The sequence below is a fragment of the Myotis lucifugus genome, unplaced genomic scaffold (assembly GCF_000147115.1).
Source record: "Myotis lucifugus unplaced genomic scaffold, Myoluc2.0 scaffold_136, whole genome shotgun sequence".
NCBI classification, from domain to species: Eukaryota; Metazoa; Chordata; class Mammalia; order Chiroptera; family Vespertilionidae; genus Myotis; species Myotis lucifugus.
Genome location: NW_005871184.1, coordinates 3,240,453 through 3,259,991, shown reverse-complemented (window position 1 = coordinate 3,259,991; position 19,539 = coordinate 3,240,453). Strand labels below are relative to the sequence as shown.

General features: G+C 39.2%; 1 protein-coding gene across 1 annotated transcript in view; it reads left to right on the top strand.

Annotated features, from left to right (window-relative positions):
* The window catches only part of MOB1B (MOB kinase activator 1B), a 46,088-nt gene extending 36,796 nt beyond the window's left edge, over window positions 1-9,292 (top strand). The window contains exons 6-7 of the mRNA XM_023758658.1: window positions 4,711-4,874; window positions 9,044-9,292. Of these exons, the coding sequence (XP_023614426.1) occupies window positions 4,711-4,874; window positions 9,044-9,121 (242 nt within the window). The 3' untranslated portion in view covers window positions 9,122-9,292. The remainder of the gene's footprint in view (window positions 1-4,710; window positions 4,875-9,043) is intronic.
* Window positions 9,293-19,539: the final 10,247 nt, after the last annotated feature.

Here is a 19,539-nt window from a genome sequence, read left to right as displayed (position 1 = left end):
GGCCCATGTTATGGAAAAAAAAAGACTGGTTATTGGGTTGGCAGCCAATATCTGCAACAGTCATATCCATTTTTTGTTTAGGGAAGGAGCTTGTATGCCTTATATAAAGTTTTACATTATATTTGTGGCAAAGAGAGAGTTTTAATTTATGACCAATGGTGTGAATTTTACAGACTGAAATCAAACTAGGTGAGAAGAAAACATGATTTGAAGGGTTGGCTGGTTAGTAACTAACTTTTGCTTTTTCATATTAAAAAAAATTGATTTGAGAGAGAGAGAAGAAGGGAGCAGAAGAGAGAGAGAAACATTGATTTGGTGTTCCACTTATTTATGCATTTATTGGTTGTTTCTTATATGTACCCTTGTATGAGTTTGCTGAGATCTGCTTAGTTTGGGTGATAATAATTACAAGAGTCCAGTAACCAGGTTTGGAGTTTGAATTTGAAACCTTTGCTTATTGGGACAACGCTCTAACCAACTGAGCACCCCGCCAGTGCCTTTCATATTTGTTCTTAAGAGTCAGCCTTTCAAGTGGAAATTTTTCACATTTAGACAGTTCACAAGATTTTACCTTCTCAAACTTCTTACAACTGTGTTTTCTTAAAAAACTAAGAATTTTTTCTTGTAGCAATAAATAACTTTTTGTCTATATTTTATGCTCTTAATTTTTGGAGAATTGGTATGGTGGAGGAGAGACAGTAATATAAATAGTTGTTATTATGGATTGTTTTAAACACATTTATTGAATGATTTTACTGCTTTGTAGCATTTGTAATTAAAGGTCTATTTTTCAAGGCGTTTTATTTATATATCATAATGGTTTTGGATAAGTGCCCTCAACTTATCTTTTATCTGCTATATGTATAGGGTGGGACAAAAGTAGATATATAGTTGTGAGTATGTGAAACACAGAGTTTATTCTTGTATTATTACTTACTAACTAGTGGCCCAGTGCACAAAATTTGTGCACGGAGGGGGGGTTCTCTCAGCCCAGCCTGCACCCTCTCCAATTGGGGACCCCTTGGGGGATATCCGACTGCCGGTTTAGGCCCGATAACCGGCAGTCGGACATCCCTCTTGCAATCTGGGACTGCTCGCTCCTAACTGCTCACCTGCATGCCTGATTGCCCCTAACCTCTCTGCCTGCCTGCCTGATCGCCCCTAACTGCCCTTCCCTGCCGGCCTGATCTTGCCTCCAACTGCCCTCCCCTGCCAGCCTGATCTCGCCCCCAACTGCCCTCCCCTGCCGGCCAGTTTGGTTCTGATTGGTCGGTTTCTATGCCAGTCAACATCAAAAGCTCTGCCCCCTATGCAGCCATTGGCTCCTCACAGTTCACCCAGATTTGGTTCTGATTGGTCGGTTTCTATGCCAGTCAGTGTCTCCAGGACTGATCAGAGAGACGGGGCTGATCAACAGCCCCCCTGTGGAGGCCCGGAGAGAAACAGAGGCGGGGCTGCTGGCGAAGCCTGGAGAGAAAGAGAGAGGCAAGGGCTGATCAACAGCTGCCACGGAGGCTGCGGATCAGACCCTGCCTCTCTCTGCGGGCCTCTGGCAACCTAGCACTGACTTCCAGTGTTTGACCTCCAGTCGGTCGTTATGGGCCCTGTGTTTTTATATATTAGGATTACTGTATTATTTTCCATACGAAGAACTGTAAACCTACTTTTGCCCCACCCTGCATTTTTAATGTTTATTTTTGACTGAATTTTAAGACTTTTTTGAAAATTTTAAGAATGTTTCATATAGGATGCCCCTTTATCCATTTGTGCTTCAATGTGTATTTCCTTAGAAAATCACAGCATAATTATCAAAGTCAGGAAATTAACACTGATACAATTGTTGTGTAATTTACAGATGTTATTTAGATTTTCCAAATTTTCCCAATAATATTCTTTACAATGAAAGAAAATTTTTAATAATTTTTCATGTGGTTGTCATGTTTCATTAGCCCTCTTTAATGTAGAGTATGTATACATCAGTCTTTTGTGGACTTTCATAACTGATCATTTTGAAGTGTGTAAGCATGCTATTTAGCATCCCTTTATTTTGGTTTGTGCTATGTTTCCTTATGACTTATAATATCTATATATATAAAAGCCTAAGAGACCAAATGACCAAACGACCAGTCGACCGGCCGCTATGATGCGCACTGACCACCAGGGGGCAGATGCTCAATGCAGGAGCTGCCCCCTGGTGGTTAGTGCGTTCCCACAGCCCACCTCCCGCGGCCAGCCGCCCAACCTCCTGTGGTCCCTTCCCCCTGGCCAGCCAACCTCTCGCGGGGATTTGCCAAAACCTGGCAGTCTGACATGCCCTGAGGGGTCCTGGATTGCGAGAGGGTGCAGGCCAGTGCACGAATCCATGCACTGGGCCTCTAGTATATAAATATATTTTAATCCTCACCCGAGAATGTTATTTTTTTGATTTTTAGAAAGGGAGAGAAACATCAGTGTCAGAGAGAAACTGATCGGTTGCTTCCCATATGCACCCCGACTGGGGATGGAACCTATGGCTTAGGTATGTGCTCTGACTAGGAATCGAACCCACAACCTTTTTGGTTTATGGGATGACGCTCCAACCAACTGAGCCACCCAGCCAGGGAATGACCAGTCATTTTTATTTATTAAATATATTTTTATTGATTTTTAGAGAGAGAGAGAAGGGAGAGGCATAGAGATAGAAACATCGATGACAGAGAAACATCACTGATAGGCTACCTTCTGCATGCCCCCCACCGGGCATTGAGCCCACAAGGGGCATGTGCCCTGACTGGGAATCGAACCAGTGACCTCTTGGTTCATGGTTCCACACTCAATCACTGAGCCACACCGGCCAAGCCACTCTTATTTTTAAACTAGAGGCCCGGTGCACGAATTCGTGCATGAGTGGGGTCCCTCTTGGTGGCCTGCAGGGATCTGGCCGAAACCCGCAGTCCAATGCTGCCTGCAGCCCCTGCCTGCCGCTTCCGCTCATCTTGGTCCCACTGTGCCTGCCACAGGCTCATGCCCAATCAGTCCCGATCCATCAGGAGAGGCTCGTGCTGCAACAGCAGTGCTCGCCAGCCATGAGCCCTGCCTCTGTGCCCTCCCAAGGGGTGTGGCCTGCAGGATTGGGCTGAAACCAGCTCTCTAACATTCCCCAAGGGGTCCTGGATTGCAAGAAGGCACAGGCCAGGTTGAGGGACCCCACTGGTGCACGATTGGGCTGGGGAGGGACTTGTGAGGTTGGCCAGCCGGGGAGCGACCATGGGAGGGCTCTGAGCGACCATGGGAGGGCTCTAGGGCGTATCCAGCCCATCTCCCTCAGTCCTGATCAGCTGAACCCCAGGAGCAAGCTAACCTACGGGTCAGAGCATCTGATTGCCGGTTTAGGCCTGCTCTTGAGGATCAGGCCTAAACCGGCAGTTGGACATCCCTCTCACAATCCGGGACCGCAGCTCCTAACTGCTCACCTGCCTGCCTGCCTGATCGCCTCTACTGGCCCCCCTGCTGATTACCCCTAACCACCTCTGCCTGCTGGCCTGGTCACCCCCAACTACTGCCCTGCCAGCTTGGTTGCCCCTTTGCCACCCTCTTCTGGCCTGGTCGCCCCCAACTGCCCCCCCTGCTGACCTGGTCACCTCCATCTGCCCCCCACACACACACTGCTGGCCTGGTTGCCCCACACATCCTGCTGTTCAGTTGTTTGGTTGCCCCTCACTAACCCCCCTGCCAGCCTGGTCGCCCCACTCAGCCTGCTATTCAGTTGTTTGGTCGCCCCTCACTAAGCCCTCTGTCGTCCTGGTCGCCCCCAACAGCACCACTCTGCCGGCCTGCTCGCTCCTAACTGCCCCCCCCGCCAGCCTGGTCAACCCTTACTGCCCCCCCTGCCGGCCTGGTCACCCCACGCAGCCTGCTGCTCAGTCGTTTGGTCGTCCCTCACTAACCCCCGTGCAGCCTGCTGCTCAGTCGTTTGGTCATCCCCCGGCTGCTGGCCTTGTTGTCCCATTCAGCCTGTTTGGTCATCCGTTTGGTCATCCGTTCGGTTGTCTGTTCGGTCATGATGGCCCCTGGCTCTTTATATGTATATAGAAGATATATAGGATGAGTTGTAGGTAAAATGATGACATTGAACCCAGTAGTACCAGTGTTTGGCTTGTGTTTTGCCAGTCTAGATTATTTAGCAAGAGTACCAAAGTATATGGAATTTTGTATTATTCTAGTTTTGTATTTGTTTAATGCTGCAAAAGTGCTTTAATTCATAGCAAGGAACCTAATTGAGTAGAGATTGCAGTTGTTTTTCAGGATAAATGTAGACCTGGAGTAGTAATGAAATAATTCCCATAGAAAAAATTTTAAAAATATATTGCAAGCGTTTTAAACAAAAATGAACATGATTAATATATTATTTGTATAAAGAAATGATGTTACAAAATCTGAGGATCTCAGTGTGAGTTTTAGCTCCATTACCATCTTAGGCATTCATTTGTTTCATTTTAGTAAAGTGTTGGAGGCCTAAAGGGCTATACTGAAAATTAGTTCTTGTTCCATAGAAGCTTTGAAATTTATTTTCATTCATGATATGTTAAAGACTTCTGAAAAGTACAGTAGGTGTATTAAGTAGTAATTCATAAATCTTTCTTCTTTTAAGCCTTGTTTTGCCATTTGTTAACAAACTCATATTGCCTTGTTCCTGTCCCTTGTTAATAGATGGGGTTGTTTATTTATTAGGTGTCCCATTCCCGAAGAACTTCATGTCTGTGGCAAAAACTATACTCAAACGCCTCTTCAGGGTTTATGCTCACATTTATCATCAGCATTTTGACCCTGTGATCCAGCTTCAGGAGGAAGCGCATCTGAATACATCTTTCAAGCACTTTATCTTTTTTGTCCAGGTAAGTTGGATTAGGAGACCTTTTTTGTTTAGTAAATTAGTTATCTACAGAGTTCTTAGGTGAATATTGCATTCATACTGTAAGGATAAAAATTTGCCCTATTTCTCTAGTCTTCCTCTTCTATACTTGCCATGATGATAAGAACTGGCCTTTTGTTTCTGAATTCCATTTATCTCTAAGCAGCCACATGCAAGTCATGCAAGTCTAAATAAAATGGCTCTGAGAATTCTTCCTTGGATTTGCTTCAGTTAATGGCCTAATCTGGAGGGGCCATGTAAGGAACCTGGCTAGTTTGGCAGATCTATTGATGAACTTGATCTCTTGAACTTTTTAGCATTCCTCCTACTCCTCTTAACCCTCAAATCCAGTCTACTTTGGAACTTTTTTAGCATCCTCTGTCCTAGAAATGAGCTTTGAATATCACACCTTTTTTCCTTTTTTATTTTTAAGTATTCTGAATAATTTTTAAGTTAGGTACTGTCCATTATGTCCAAAGGGAGAAATCTGTGTTACTATTCCAAAGAGGTCCATTAGTCTTTGATCTGACTCCTTTGTTGACCCCCTTTTCCTTCTCTTTTTAGTTCTCAGAGAACTGGCCTTAGAAATGAGATTAAGAGGAGTGAAGATAGTCTCACCCTGCTATCACAGTTGGAGAACTAACAGCCAGGAGTGAAAAATAGATGGAAAAGATAAGCTGACCAGCCTTTCTTTGGTGGAAATTGAGAGGGGTTTATGGTAGGCAGGAGAAGTCTAAGGCTTGGATCGGTGTTGTTTTTGTATATCTTTGGGTATATATACTTAAAATGCCTTCCCTGTGATCCATCTCCACTAAAGAAAAATATGTCTGTTTTCCCTCTATACACACTCTTCACACTGAAGGCACACATTTTGTGTCTCAGTTTTACCAAAACACATCTTAGGAGACAGTAACATACCTAAATGGTTCCTCTGAGCAATTACCTCACTCTGGTATTCCATCTACAGATACCCAGAGAAACAAAGAACATGTTATCCTAAAGTTTGCATCTGTGCTTTGGTTTAGACAGACATGATTGCCAAAGTTCAGGTTTTAGTGGTTTAGGCAAGGATATTCCTCCACCAGAAGAGTTAGTTTTTACCTTACTGTATGATCTCAAAGTATACCATATCTCCCAACTCTTAGCAAATAGTAGGGGATAGATTCATGGCATTTACTATATCTGAATCTGTTTACATCTTAGGACCTGCTTAAAGGTGGGTCCATCATACAGTATCAGCCCTTGAAGGAGTAAGCCCCTGGCTTCACAATTTAGAAAATCCTACTCTGGCCCTTCTCCAGTTGTACTTCTCCCCACAGAGTGAGGAATCCACAGGGCAAGCAACATACCTACCCAGATTCCTTCTGGTGTGTGCTTCTACCTCAGAATTTCCTGTCCAGATAGTCCCAAGTGTATTTCCAAGGTTTGCATAGATCTTTTCCTTGGGTCTGTTCTTTTGAGGAAAGGTCTTATCCCTGATTCGTATATCTCTAGACCAGTGGTTCTCAACCTTCCTAATGCCGCGACCCTTTAATACAGTTCCTCATGTTGTGGTGACCACCAACCATAAAATTATTTTCGTTGCTACTTCATAACTGTAATTTTGCTACTGTTATGAATCGTAATGTAAATATCTGGTATGCTGTATGTGTTTTCCGATGGTCGTGACCCACAGGTTGAGAACCGCTGCTCTAGACCTAAGGGATAGCCAGTTGACAGCTGTTGATGAGGGTGTGTGGCATTGCTTGTATAAGCAGACAGGGTGTCCACACTCATGCATGTGAAGCCCTTTGAAGAGCAGGATGGAGCTGGTGGTTGGGAGATCAGCAAGTTTTGCTGAGGGTCAGGGGCTGGCTCTACTTTCCAGTGCAGAATTCTGAGGAGTCTTGAGAATTCTAAATTTGAATCTGCTCTCCTGGTCACTGTGAAGGTATATTTTGTCAAGGTGGAAGAACAGAACATGTTTTATTTAACAATATATTAGCTTAATGTAAAATTTATTTAGTCATGCAATGTATATATCTATCTGTGTTCTTGGTTCAGACCCCACAGATCTTACTAGTAGTGATAGGCTTGCAGTTAAATGCCCCCTAATGCTTTCCCCCTGTATATACTGCAGTGCTTGGCACGTGATGGATGTTAATAAATAAATGAAATTAGGAGTGCAGAATGCCCCACCATGGCAGAAGATCAGAAGTATAGACAGCCCTAGCCGGTTTGGCTCAGTGGATAGAGCGTCGGCCTGCAGACTCAAGGGTCCCAGGTTCGATTCCGGTCAAGGGCATGTACCTTGGTTGCGGGCACACCCCCAGTAGGGAGTGTGCAGGAGGCAGCTGATCGATGTTTCTCTCTCATCGATGTTTCTAACTCTCTATCTCTCTCCCTTCCTCTCTGTAAAAAATCAATAAAATATATTAAAAAAAAAAAAGAAGTATAGACAGCTTCTATTTAATATAGTTCAGGGGAAATCTATTCAGAGTTTTACTTCAGAATGACACATCTCATGATAGCTTATGGATATGTTAGTTTATAACATAAACTATTTTAGTCTGAAACTTGCCGGAGATGCTAGATATTTTGGTCCCTACTTGGTTGACTACACTGAGTGGCCAGATTATTATGACCACCTGACGTTTGCAGGCAAATTAGCTATAATTTCGCACTGAAGTTGCTAGAGGGCCAGACCATTATAAATAGGGAAGCAGGTTGTTTACCACGACAGTAGATGTGACTTTTTTTCTCAAGATATGGGTAAACAACGCGATTTAACAGCCTTTGAACGTGGGATATATTTGAATGTGAGTGGCCAGATTATTATGACCACCTGACGTTTGTAGGCAAATTAGCCGTACACTGCATCGTATGGGATATGGAAGCCGAAGGCCTGTTCCAACACCTTTGCTGTCTGCAGTTACCAAGATAAAACGTCTCCAATTTGCACAGGAACACAAGGATTGGACAGTCGAGCACTGGAAAAAAGTCATGTGGTCCGATGAATCATGTTTCCAGTTGCATCATGCAGATGGCAGAGTGAGAATTTGGCGGAAACAGCATGAAAGCATGCACCCCACATGCATGAGTACAACCTTTCAAGCTGGTGGGGGCAGTGTTATGGTTTGGGGCATCTTTTCCTGGCATGATTTGGGCCCTTTAATTCGTGTGGAACAACGTCTGAATGGCACAACATACCTAAGTATCGTTGCTGATCAAGTTCATCCTATCATGTTGATGGCGTATCCCGATGGAGATGGCTTCTTCCAACAAGACAATGCGCCATGCCACGGTGCTCGTATTGTGCTGGAGTGGTTTCAAGAACATGAGGGACACTTTACCTTGCTTAGGTGGCCCCCACAACCACCAGATCTCAATCCAATTGAGCATTTGTGGGACAAAGTTAAAAGAGCTATCAGGCAGCTGGTTCCACAACCATCAAATCTCACAGAGCTGGACAGTGCTATTCATCAGGCATGGTGTCAGATTCCTCTCATCATCTTTCAACATCTCGTGGAGTCAATGCCAAGAAGAATCATCGCAGTATTGAAGGCAAAAGGTGGCCCAACGAAGTACTGATGGGGTGGTCATAATAATCTGGCCACTCATAATAATATATATCCCATTTTCAAAGGCTGTTAAATCATGTTGTTTACCCATATCTTCAGAAAAAAATCACTTCTACTGTTGAGGTAAACAAACTGCTTCCCTATTTATAATGGTCTGGCCCTCTAGCAACTTCAGCTCGAAATTATAGCTAATTTGCCTGCAAACGTCAGGTGGTCATAATAATCTGGCCACTCAGTGTATATCTAAATGGTGCCTGGGTTATACCTTTTAACAAAGAGCAGCAATTCCCAGTTATTGAGTGTTTACTTTGTGCCAAGGATTACTTGAAGTGGTAAACTTACAGTATCACATTTTGTCTCCACAATAATTTTATGAAGTAGGATTTATCTTATAATTATTACATATGTAAAACAATATCAGAAGTGGTTAAGTGATTTGTCTAAGACAGTGAGGGAATAGAAACTTTAAAAAAGAGATTTGACTTTTATTTACTTTAAAAGCTAATTTCCAATAAGTGTTAATGGAAAGCTGCTTCGGAGTGAAATGTAAATAATAAGTCTTTGCTATTTCTTCTGCCTTTATCGTGCATAGGAATTTAACCTGGTTGACAGAAGAGAACTTGCACCACTCCAAGAACTGATTGAGAAACTCACCTCAAAGGACAGATAAGGGATGCGAACTGTGCAAATTGTTCCCATGAAGTTCTGTGGAGTGTATTTGGATTTTGTTGTATTTTATTTTTGTCTCGGTTGTTTTTGTCTTAGGTTTGGGGGGCTTATTTGTGTTCTTTTTTCTTCTGAATAAATGAAACCATATTCTATTGCTATAGAAAGCCAACAACCATTCTCTATATATTTGATAGGCGTAAATTTTTGTCTTAGTGGCATTTTTTTTTTAACTTGGCTTTTGGTTACTTGTGAATTTTTTATAATGTTGTAGGTTGAAAGAGAATGCTTATTGATTGGGCTGCTTATGGATGGGATTCTACGTTGTGTAAATTGTGGCTGATTTTTTAAGTCCCCAAAAGACTTATATTTTAAGTGCCTTGGAAGGCTCACTTCTGAGGTGCAAAGCACATAGAACCAAACAGGGCTTGAAACAATAGGATTATTACCCAGAGCACTTACTGATGCATGTTTTAAAATATCTATGACAAAAGCCATAGTTTACCTGAATTGATGATCTCTAGCTTTTACTACATCGAAGAAACACAATTTGTAAAGGTGTGCATGTAGAGCATAAAAAATTAGTATTTCTTAATTATTTTTCATATTGATGGTAATTCTGTTCAACAGATGCTTAAAGTTCCACAAGCAGGTCTTTTTCCATCTCTTTACTGTGATATTGAAACTTGAGGATGTTGAAATGCAATATCTGTTGCATTTTGGCTTCTTTCTACATGTTAACTGCACTGTAGGTGTGAATATTCAGGTTTATGTACAGGTTTGCCATCTTCAGAGGTGATGCTGAACTGTGAGGTTTCTTAGCAATTGCCAAATGAGCCATAAGTCTGCAGAATCTCCTCCTACTTTGAAGAAGCTTTGATAGGAGTGTGTGTTCTGTTATAGGGGATTAGCTTGTGTAGGAGTTAAAGATGGAATTAACTGTGGAGAGTCAAGTTCAAGAAAGTCCTGTCTTAAAACCCTTGAATAGAATGGCATGAAGATTTTAATCAATTTCGTGTAAGCATAGTCTTAGAGACTTCTTTTTAGGAATCAACTTCCATAGAGAAGTTAAAAATAAGTTATTAATTTTAGGTATAGATATTAAATAAGGAATAAAGGACTATTTGGGAACATTGACCACTTTCCAGCACTTCCATTCAGTGAATGGAGCTGGTGTTTGCCTGTCATTTTAAATGATACAGTACATTCTTTGCTTATTATAGGCTCTATTTGAAGCATTCTGACAGCTGATTTTCCACTGTGAAAGGAAATATTTTTCTTTGCAGTGATATTAAACAATGAAAGTGCTAATTCAGAGATTATTAACTTTTACATTTTAGTTTCCTTGACTTTTTAGTGAATTATTCCCATAAGTTTTGAAAATTGATTTTTAAAATAAATATTAACATTTCCACTTTACTTTTATTCTTGAGATATATTCTTTTTAGACTTTGTTTTAATTTTCTCATTTCCGGTAAATCTATCCCTTCAGTTTGAAATATATACTCTTTTTTTTTTTTTTAGTTAGAAATATATACCCTTTTCCTTGTAGAATAGAAATCTTGCTCTGAAATTGTATAGACTAAAAATACTAAGAATCTAAAATGAAATCAGTTAGGTTTTGCTCTTAACAAGTAGAGCCGTGATACAGTTTAATTACATTATAATTACGATCACTAGGAACTGCCTTTTTCTCCATTTCATTTATAGCCATCATTCTCAAGTACCAACCATAGAAATAACAGGAGAGCCTGGCAGAGATATATTGGACATTCATTGGTAATACTTAGTTAAAAATTACAGTGAGGCCGAAACCGGTTTGGCTCAGTGGATAGAGCGTCGGCCTGCGGACTGAAGGGTCCCGGGTTCGATTCCGATCAAGGGCATGTGCCTGGGTTGCGGGCACATCCCCAGTGGGGGATGTGCAGGAGGCAGCTGGTCGATGTTTCTCTCTCATGGATGTTTCTAGCTCTCTATCTCTCTCCCTTCCTCTCTGTAAAAAATCAATAAAATATATTTTAAAAAAAAAAAAAAAATTACAGTGAGAACTAGCTGATGTCCTTAAAACAACTCTTTTAATATCCAGATCTTTTAGCAGCCATTATGGGTAGATTCAGAAGTAAAATTCGGCATCAACTGATTTGGGGTTCTATCTATTTGGGAAAATGAAGCACATAATTACTCAAGTAGTCTTCCATACTGCATTTGTCTTCATATCAACCTAGTAACAAAGAGGTTGCAATAGCCAAATGTAGAGAGTATAGTAAAAAATTGTTCTTGTTCTTGTAAGCCTTATGCAGTAATATACTGTAAAAATGGAAAAATGTTTCCATCAATGAATGTTTAGTAGTAGGACCTGCTTTCCCATTGTATGTATATAAGAGTTTGTTGTCACTGTGCCAGAATCTCAGGTGCCTGCCTCTGAGTATTCCTGTAAACAGAATTATTGGAAAGTATGGAGTTATGTATGTGTGTATATGGTAACAAAGTAGTGAGGTTCTCCCAGAGGCCTGGCATTGTACATGGTGTTACATGGCTATGAGTAGGAAAACATTCACCAGAGCATGTGAGAAATAACTAATTTAATAAAAAATTGCTTTGATTCGGTTAGTTCCCATGAACCCTTTATAAAATAAGGATTACATCTTGGCTTTGCAGCAGAACTTGTTTATAAATGTCTATTGAATTCTTTCCAGATCTCTTTGTTAAATTTATAAATAACCAAGATAAAGATTTCCCCCCTTTTCTTTATATGGAAGTGTAAAACAGAAGTTGGTTTTCCCATCTGCTGATAAAAGCGTAAAATATAAAATAGTAAGTTAACATAGTATTGTTTTCACAATGCTTTGGTTAAATATTGATATGCAGCAAGTTTTAGGAATTACTTTAAATGATGGAGTGATGGTGGTGGAGAGAATAACAGCAAGTGTGAAAATCCTTTAGTTAGCAGTAGATGGTGCTACTGGCTTTCATTTGCTGACTTGATTATTCTGTTTCCCATAAAAACCCATTGTATTAAACTGCACTGAAACAGTAAACATTTTGTTAGTTAGCTGGTAGAAGCTTTGGAAGTCAGTTTACCTTAACTTGAGAGATTTTAGATTGCTATTGCTTTTTACCTTCGTTATCTGTAAATTCTAAATGATCAGCATAAAATGTATTTGGTAGGAGATGACATGTTTAGTGGATAACATATCACAGACTGAGTTACTGCCTATTTTATCAGCAGAGATAAAGCACTACAATCGCTTTTATTTAGAAAATACAGATGATGTGGATATTTATATTTTACATGTAATCACCAGACTCCATTTTATGTATTAGCATTTTCCTTGCTTATGGGAAAATAGCAAAATGACAGATTTATTTTATACCTTTGTCTACCCCTCTCTGAGAGAGGTTTTGATAACCACTGAAATGGTAAAATATGTGAGATGCAATTGCTAAGTTGTAGGACTTTCTTTTAAAATAAACGTTACTCCTTAAACATCCAAATGAGAGTAGATCTTTAGGGTGGTTCCTTTGGGAGCACTACTTATTCCAGCTATGCTGCAAAGGTGTAAAGTTTTTGGAATGCTTTCAAAGAAGCCTTGAGAATCAGTGTATGACTATGCAAGATAATCTATTTCATCATTTTAGTTGCACCAAAACCTCTTTTTGGCAACTTAATTATGACTATCTCATTCACCAAACCAAATCTGCTTTGCTGTTTTCTTGGAACTAAACCGTGAAGGAAGTTCAATAGAATGTACCATAGGTTCTGAAATTTGCAGAAGAGTGTGTTTTGAGCATAGGTAGCATCATATAATAAAGGAATTGTTTCCTGATGTCACTACTTTGAAGTACACAGTATCATTTGGATGTATAGGTTTTATTTTTTTTTAAATTTAGTTTAATTGTCTTATAGTTAAGTATAATAATAAAAAAAAATCAAAGTCTTTATCTTGTTTTCTATTTTTTTCCTTTCCCTGATAACTCTTGAATTCAATCTTGACTACTGTAAAATAGTTTTGATTTAAGGGATAGTAAGAAAAACATGGATCCAATATTTAAGATAGAAGTAGCCTAAGGAAACAATAGCCTTTACCTCCATCCCTTTTTTTAAAAACCATTTTCACTCAGATGAACAATTTGAATTTAAAGACTAGAGATCATTTTACAAAGAAATTGGAATAAGTTTTATATATTAATTAGGCTGACTTTTAAGCCTACATATCACAGATAAAATATTTAAAATTACATAACCATTTCATATGTCATTTATAAATTTAAAATTATGAATGTCTTTTTAAAAGATATGGGGCCAGAAGTCTATTTCTAATTTGAAAATGAGTCTGCATACCAAGAGAAAACGTTACTTATTTAGAAACTTATCTGGGATATTAAAGAGTATGTCAATTCTTAGAAATGCTATTCTACATCTACTTTTTAAGGATCATTCCTACAGTAATTTCAATATTAGACTTTTGTCATAATGTTAAGAAGATTCACCATAGGAATTACTGTTGTTCAGCTGCCAGTTTAATGGTATATGAGATAAATGCTTAGAGAGAAAACTCTCAAGATTGAATGAAAAAGTTTAATTTTAAGATATAATAACAATTCTGACTGCAGACAGTTTGAATTTTTAGGGTTTTCCTAATGAGCTAATCATATGGAAGAATTCATTTTGAAGGTATAAAACTGTGCTCCATGTCTGCTACTTGTAGCTAAATTGATACAGAATTGTGACAAAAGATAGTACAGATTGAGTATTCTCAATTTTGCTAGTGTGAATTTCTTTTTCTACATATAATACTACACATAGATAATTTTGGATTACAGTTCTCCAAGACAGATAGTGGAATCACTGGCCTTTTCCAGCTTACATCCCCTTCTCCTTGGAGGTAAATTACTTCCTTTACTGCTATTGACTTTCCATATCTCCTATCCCCCCAAAACGCACCACTTGGAAAACAAACAGGTCGATTGTGCAAGTCCTCATTGTTAGTGCTTCTGAGGTACTTGGTGTCAACATGTAGGCTTCAGCTGAAGTGTTGAAAAATGCACTTACATAGGCATTCTTATTTTTTTTGGCTGACAGCTTTCTTTAAATATGTCACTGAAGCTGAGATCATTAGTGATAAAATTAAACATTTTTGTTAATATTTAATTTCTCACATATTATTTTTATGTGTGGGTGTTTCTTACTGGTTTGCACATCTTTTCCTTTTTACTTTGTTTCTGAAATACTTAATATTATGTAGGTTTTAAAATAGATTACATTTTCATTTTAAGAATACTTTTCTCCTTAAATTGTTCTGCTGAGATAACTATTTTTAGGGGAAATAGTTTTTTAAAGCAACTAAATTGTATTTGTTATTTTTGTACATGCATAACTAGGGTGCTGAGGGTACTAATGTGGGAGGACACTTAACTTTTGTTCTAGTTGAACTTTTCTTATACATTATTACTTAAAATTATCTAGAAACAGTGTCATGAAATCTAGGTTGAGAGAGAATACAGTGTACATGAGACAGTTAAAGTCTGAATAGAAATTATTTATGGGGACAAAAGCAGAATAATACTGTCAGTGCCATCTAATGGAAACATAGGGTCAGCATTCACATTGTACAAGTATTTCAGAGGATGTGTAAAGACAGGGATTCAGCTCTACTGGAGACGGACAATTTCTCTCTCTATTAAAGAAGCTGGGAGGGGAAAAATGACCTAAAATATGAAATGTAACATCGACGCTATGTTGTAAACTGTGCCAAGATTACTCAAATTGTAGTTACTGGTCAAAGTTTAACTGCTTTATCATTTTTATTTTAAAAGGATACTGAATGTCAGAAAATCTGTAATATGTTTTAGTTGAGAGATGTAAATAATGTATTTACAGATTTGTATGTGATGGGATGGGAAGAAATATTTAAATTCTAGGTTTTTTTAAAGGAAGATACTGAATGTTTATTACAAAAATAAATAAATAGTTATGTTTGGCCATGAATCCTGAGTTTGTGTTAATGTTTATTTTTGCTATCGATATACTCACGCTGAACACATTCCTACAGAAATATTGAAGGTATTTGGAGTATGTTAACATTTAAAATTTGTTAGGCGTTATTTTTTATAATGTTTACAACAACCCTGGAAATTAGTATCTTAGTCTTACAAATTAGGAAACTAAAGCTCAGAAATTGTATAAGTCACTAACTAGGGTTTTAAAACCCAAATATTCATTGACCTTGAAACCAACACTTTTGTTTGCTTTTTTAAAAAAGTAGTCCCCTCTTATCTTGGGTTACCCATGGTCAACTGCAGTCTGAAAATATTAAATGGAAAATTTCAGAAAGAAATGATTCACAAGTTTTAAATTGCAACCATTTTGAGTAGAATGATGAAATCTTGTGCCATCTTGCTTCATCCTACCTGGTCCTGCCCAGGATGTGAATCATCCTTGTCCAGCGTATCCATTCTGTATGTGTTTCCAGCCCATGAGTTGCTTATTAGCTTTGTCAGTTATCAAATCAACTGTGGAGGTATGCAGTGCTTGTGTTCAAGTAATCCTTGCTTTGCTTAATAATGGCCCCAAAGTGCAAGAGTAGTGATGCAGTTCTGGAATGTCAAAGAGAAGCCGTAAAGTGTATGTATGAATAGGAAAAATCATGGTATATATAAGGTTAGATATAACTTGAGGTTTCAGGCATCGACTGAGGGCTTTGCAACATATCCCCTGTGGATAAAGTGGGACTACTGAACTCTTACCATGAGAACAGTTAGCAAAATATTTATTTTTTACCTTCCCATCAAGCTAAGATTTCGTCAAATTTTGTCTTTATTATAGACCATTAAAGAATTAACACTGTGCCCTGACCTGTGTGGCTCAGTTGGAGCATCATCCAGTATACTGGAAGATTGCAGGTTCGATCCCTGGTTGGGTGTCTCTCTCCTTCTCTAAAATCTTTTTTTTTTTTTTTAAATGAACAGTATTAGAGAACCTTCATTTTATCCTGATTTCTAAGTTCCGATAGGAAATGTGTATTTTAGAGTATTTTCCGAGTATCATTATTTTAGAGGTATTTAGAGGCATTGTGTTTGGACTGTCAGGTTGAAAATATTTTGATGTTAATAGCCACAGATGCCCAATGTCACTAATTGGTATTTGAACAAAAGCCTGGAAGTAGAAATGTTAGTCCACACTGATGTGGACTGTCTCCAGGTTTTTTTGTTTTGTTTTTTGTCTCCAGGTTTTAATAAAAACATCTTGTTATTCTGAACATACAGTTTGTACAAAACTTCTGTGTATAAAGAAATACTTACAAAAATTAACTACACTTTGATAGGTTCATTTGTCTCTCTTGTAGTAAATTTAAATATTTAATTGTTAAATAATATTGTCTGGAATAATGCATTTTGGTAACACAAATGTTCTAAATAATTATTCCTTTAAGGCTTAACCATGTTTAATGTTTTACACTTTCTTGTTTTAAACTGCATAATGAATGCAGTGTCACATTTTTTTGATTACCTAAAGATTAACTTTACAAGCATGTTGCAAAATATATCTTCCTTTCCTGAGGAGCTGTATAGAGCTGATGGCTGGCTCCTACACCCTGCTGGTGTGTTATTTTGACATCGCACTTCCGATGTGCTGGAAGCACCCTGACTCTCCACTCTTACTTTTATGATGGCTTCTACATCCTTCTGTTTTCTAGTCAGTAATGAGGGAAGGTTGCAGGAGAAGTTTATAACCAAGCTCATTAAGTTGATAGACATTATTTTACAAAAGTTGGGTTGGTATACACAAATGTGTAACCACTACTTACCAATGTTCAGGGCCCATTATTTTTTCCTACCTTTGTTCTCATTTTTTGAGTTGGTTTAGAGCAGGGGTGGGCAACCTTTTTGTGAGTGCGTGCCAAAACCAGCAAAATCTCTGACTCAAAATTCTTCTGCGTGCCAACCCTAATTTTTTGAGAACATGTTACGCCTACTTGATATCTCTTAAGGTGTATGTATGTGAAGAACCTTGAAGAAATAAAATTCATTCGAGCGACAAAAACACAGTATATGATGATGAAAAATACATTTATTTTTTAATGTATACATGTACACTGATAGTCCGACAGAAAACTTTATGACTCTGTTTGATATTATCAGTGGGACTTTTGCTGCTGCATCACTGATGACAGATTTTACATCAGGTTTATATTTCGTGACCTTCAGAGATATGCACGAGCTACTACTTTCATCCGTCAGGCTACTCCGATTATGAGACTTAACAAAATTCATCACTGAGAACAAAGATTCACAAGCGTATGTGGATGAAACCAAAACACTGGTCGGATCTAGGAAGGCAGGGAGAGTTAAGGCAGAGGCATAGAAATTGCTCTTCCCCTCTCTCGTCAATCCATGTCTATGGTCTTTAAGATAACTTGTTATGTAAAATAATTTATCTAAGATGCACCTACACTGAATTTATCTGAAAAATAAAAGTCGATATTAAGAAAAAAATTGTAAATGGAAGATTATAAGAGAGGGTTTCGCCTGCCAGCAAAAGTTACTGGCGTGCCATGTTTGGCACGCGTGCCAAGGGTTGCCCACCCCTGGTTTAGAGTTTTCTTTGTTAAACTTGTATGTCATCAGTCAGGACCCTATCTCATTCACCAACATTTCCACAGGAGTAAAGGAATTCCCAAATTGAAGGACTAGTAAAATTTCTGGCAAGAAAGTGTTAAGGTAGTAGCATGCTTATGACTGGCTGGATGCTCCAATCCCTTGTCTTTTTTAAAAAAATATATTTTTTTATTGATTTCAGAGAGGAAGGGAGAGGGAGAGAGAGAGAAACATCAATGATGAGAGAGAATCATTGATTGGCTGTCTCCTGCACGCCCCCTATTGGGGATCGAGCCCAGAACCTGGGCATGTGCCCTTGACTGGAATCGAACCCTGGACCCTTCAGTCCGCAGGCTGACGCTCTATCCACCCAGCCAAACCAGCTAGGGCCAATCCTGTGTCTTTTATCTGCAATTCCAAAATCTGAAAAGCTCAGAAAACAGAGTATTTTATTGATTCAGTGCAAACTTAACCTGATCTTAGTGTCACTGCCAAATATTAGTGTATTTAATACTTATGCCAGAGGGTTAGGGAGGGTGACATAATGTGTATAGTATATGACTATTCTAAAGTCTAAAAATTTGTGAATTCTGAAACATCTGGCTACATTGCTTTCAGATAAGGGGTTGTGGACAAAAAATCAGGAAGGCACTTTTAAAAGTGTGCTCTGGTCTTTTCCTTGTGTTATCCACAAATTATGTAGGAAAATGGAAAATTATGCTGAACTTGGTGCCAAGAGAGCTAGGTTCTCTGTTTCCCCCATTTACTTTGTATTTTCAAGATACACTCTTAAGCTTGAAGGAGCTCAAATTCTCACAGCCAGAAGCTGGCAGAGTTGGATTTGAAAGCAGTCTTTAATTTTTCCGTGCTTAAACGGTTACATTTCTTTTGTGTGTGTATGTGTTTTATGTGTGTGGAAACCACACTTGGGGATTCTTACTCCTCAACCCCAAACATCTTTAACGGAGCTATATGGACTTCAGTTCCACTTTCCTCCTGTTTGAAGGTCTCAGAGATTCACCCTGCCTTACTCCTTTCTCAGTAGCTGCCAGTACCCTTATTATTTCATGGGTTTTTCCCCAAGCTTAGGTGTGGAATAAAACACCTAGTAGCTTTCCTAGCTTCTTTGCCATCCTTGATGACAAGCATCCAGTCCTTTTTCATTTCAGGGATCCTGCTGCTAATTACTATGGGATAAACAAAAGTAATGCATATAAAATAATAGCATCTACACCAGCGGTTCTCAACCTGTGGGTCGCGACACCTTTGGGGGTCGAATGACCCTTTCACAGGGGTTGCCTAAATACATCCTGCATATCAGATATTTACATTATGATTCATAACAGTAGCAAAATTACAGTTATGAAGTAGCAACAAAAATAATTTTATGGTTGGGGGTCACCACAACATGAGGAACTGTATTAAAGGGTCGCGGCATTAGGAAGGTTGAGAACCACTGATCTACACTAATAAAACAGAAAGATGCAAATTAACCATCACTGTCACTCTGCCACACCCACAAGCCACACCCACAAGCCAATTAGGAGCGAGTATGCAAATTAACCCAACTAAGATGGCGGCGGCCACAGAGCTGGAGTGAGCAGGAGGCTTGGGTTGCCCCTGACGATGGAGGAAGCCAAGCTTCCCGCCTGCCCTGGCCGGCTGTGGGCTCCACTCAAGGCTACAAAGTTTCAATTATAGAAGGTAAATAAATCCCAGATACCTGCTTTCAGCCAGCCAAAAAAAGAAAAAAAAGGAGAGGCTGGGAGCTTGAGTCACTGGGGGGCGTGGCAAGCCTGAAAACGGCCATCAGTTCCTCACCCA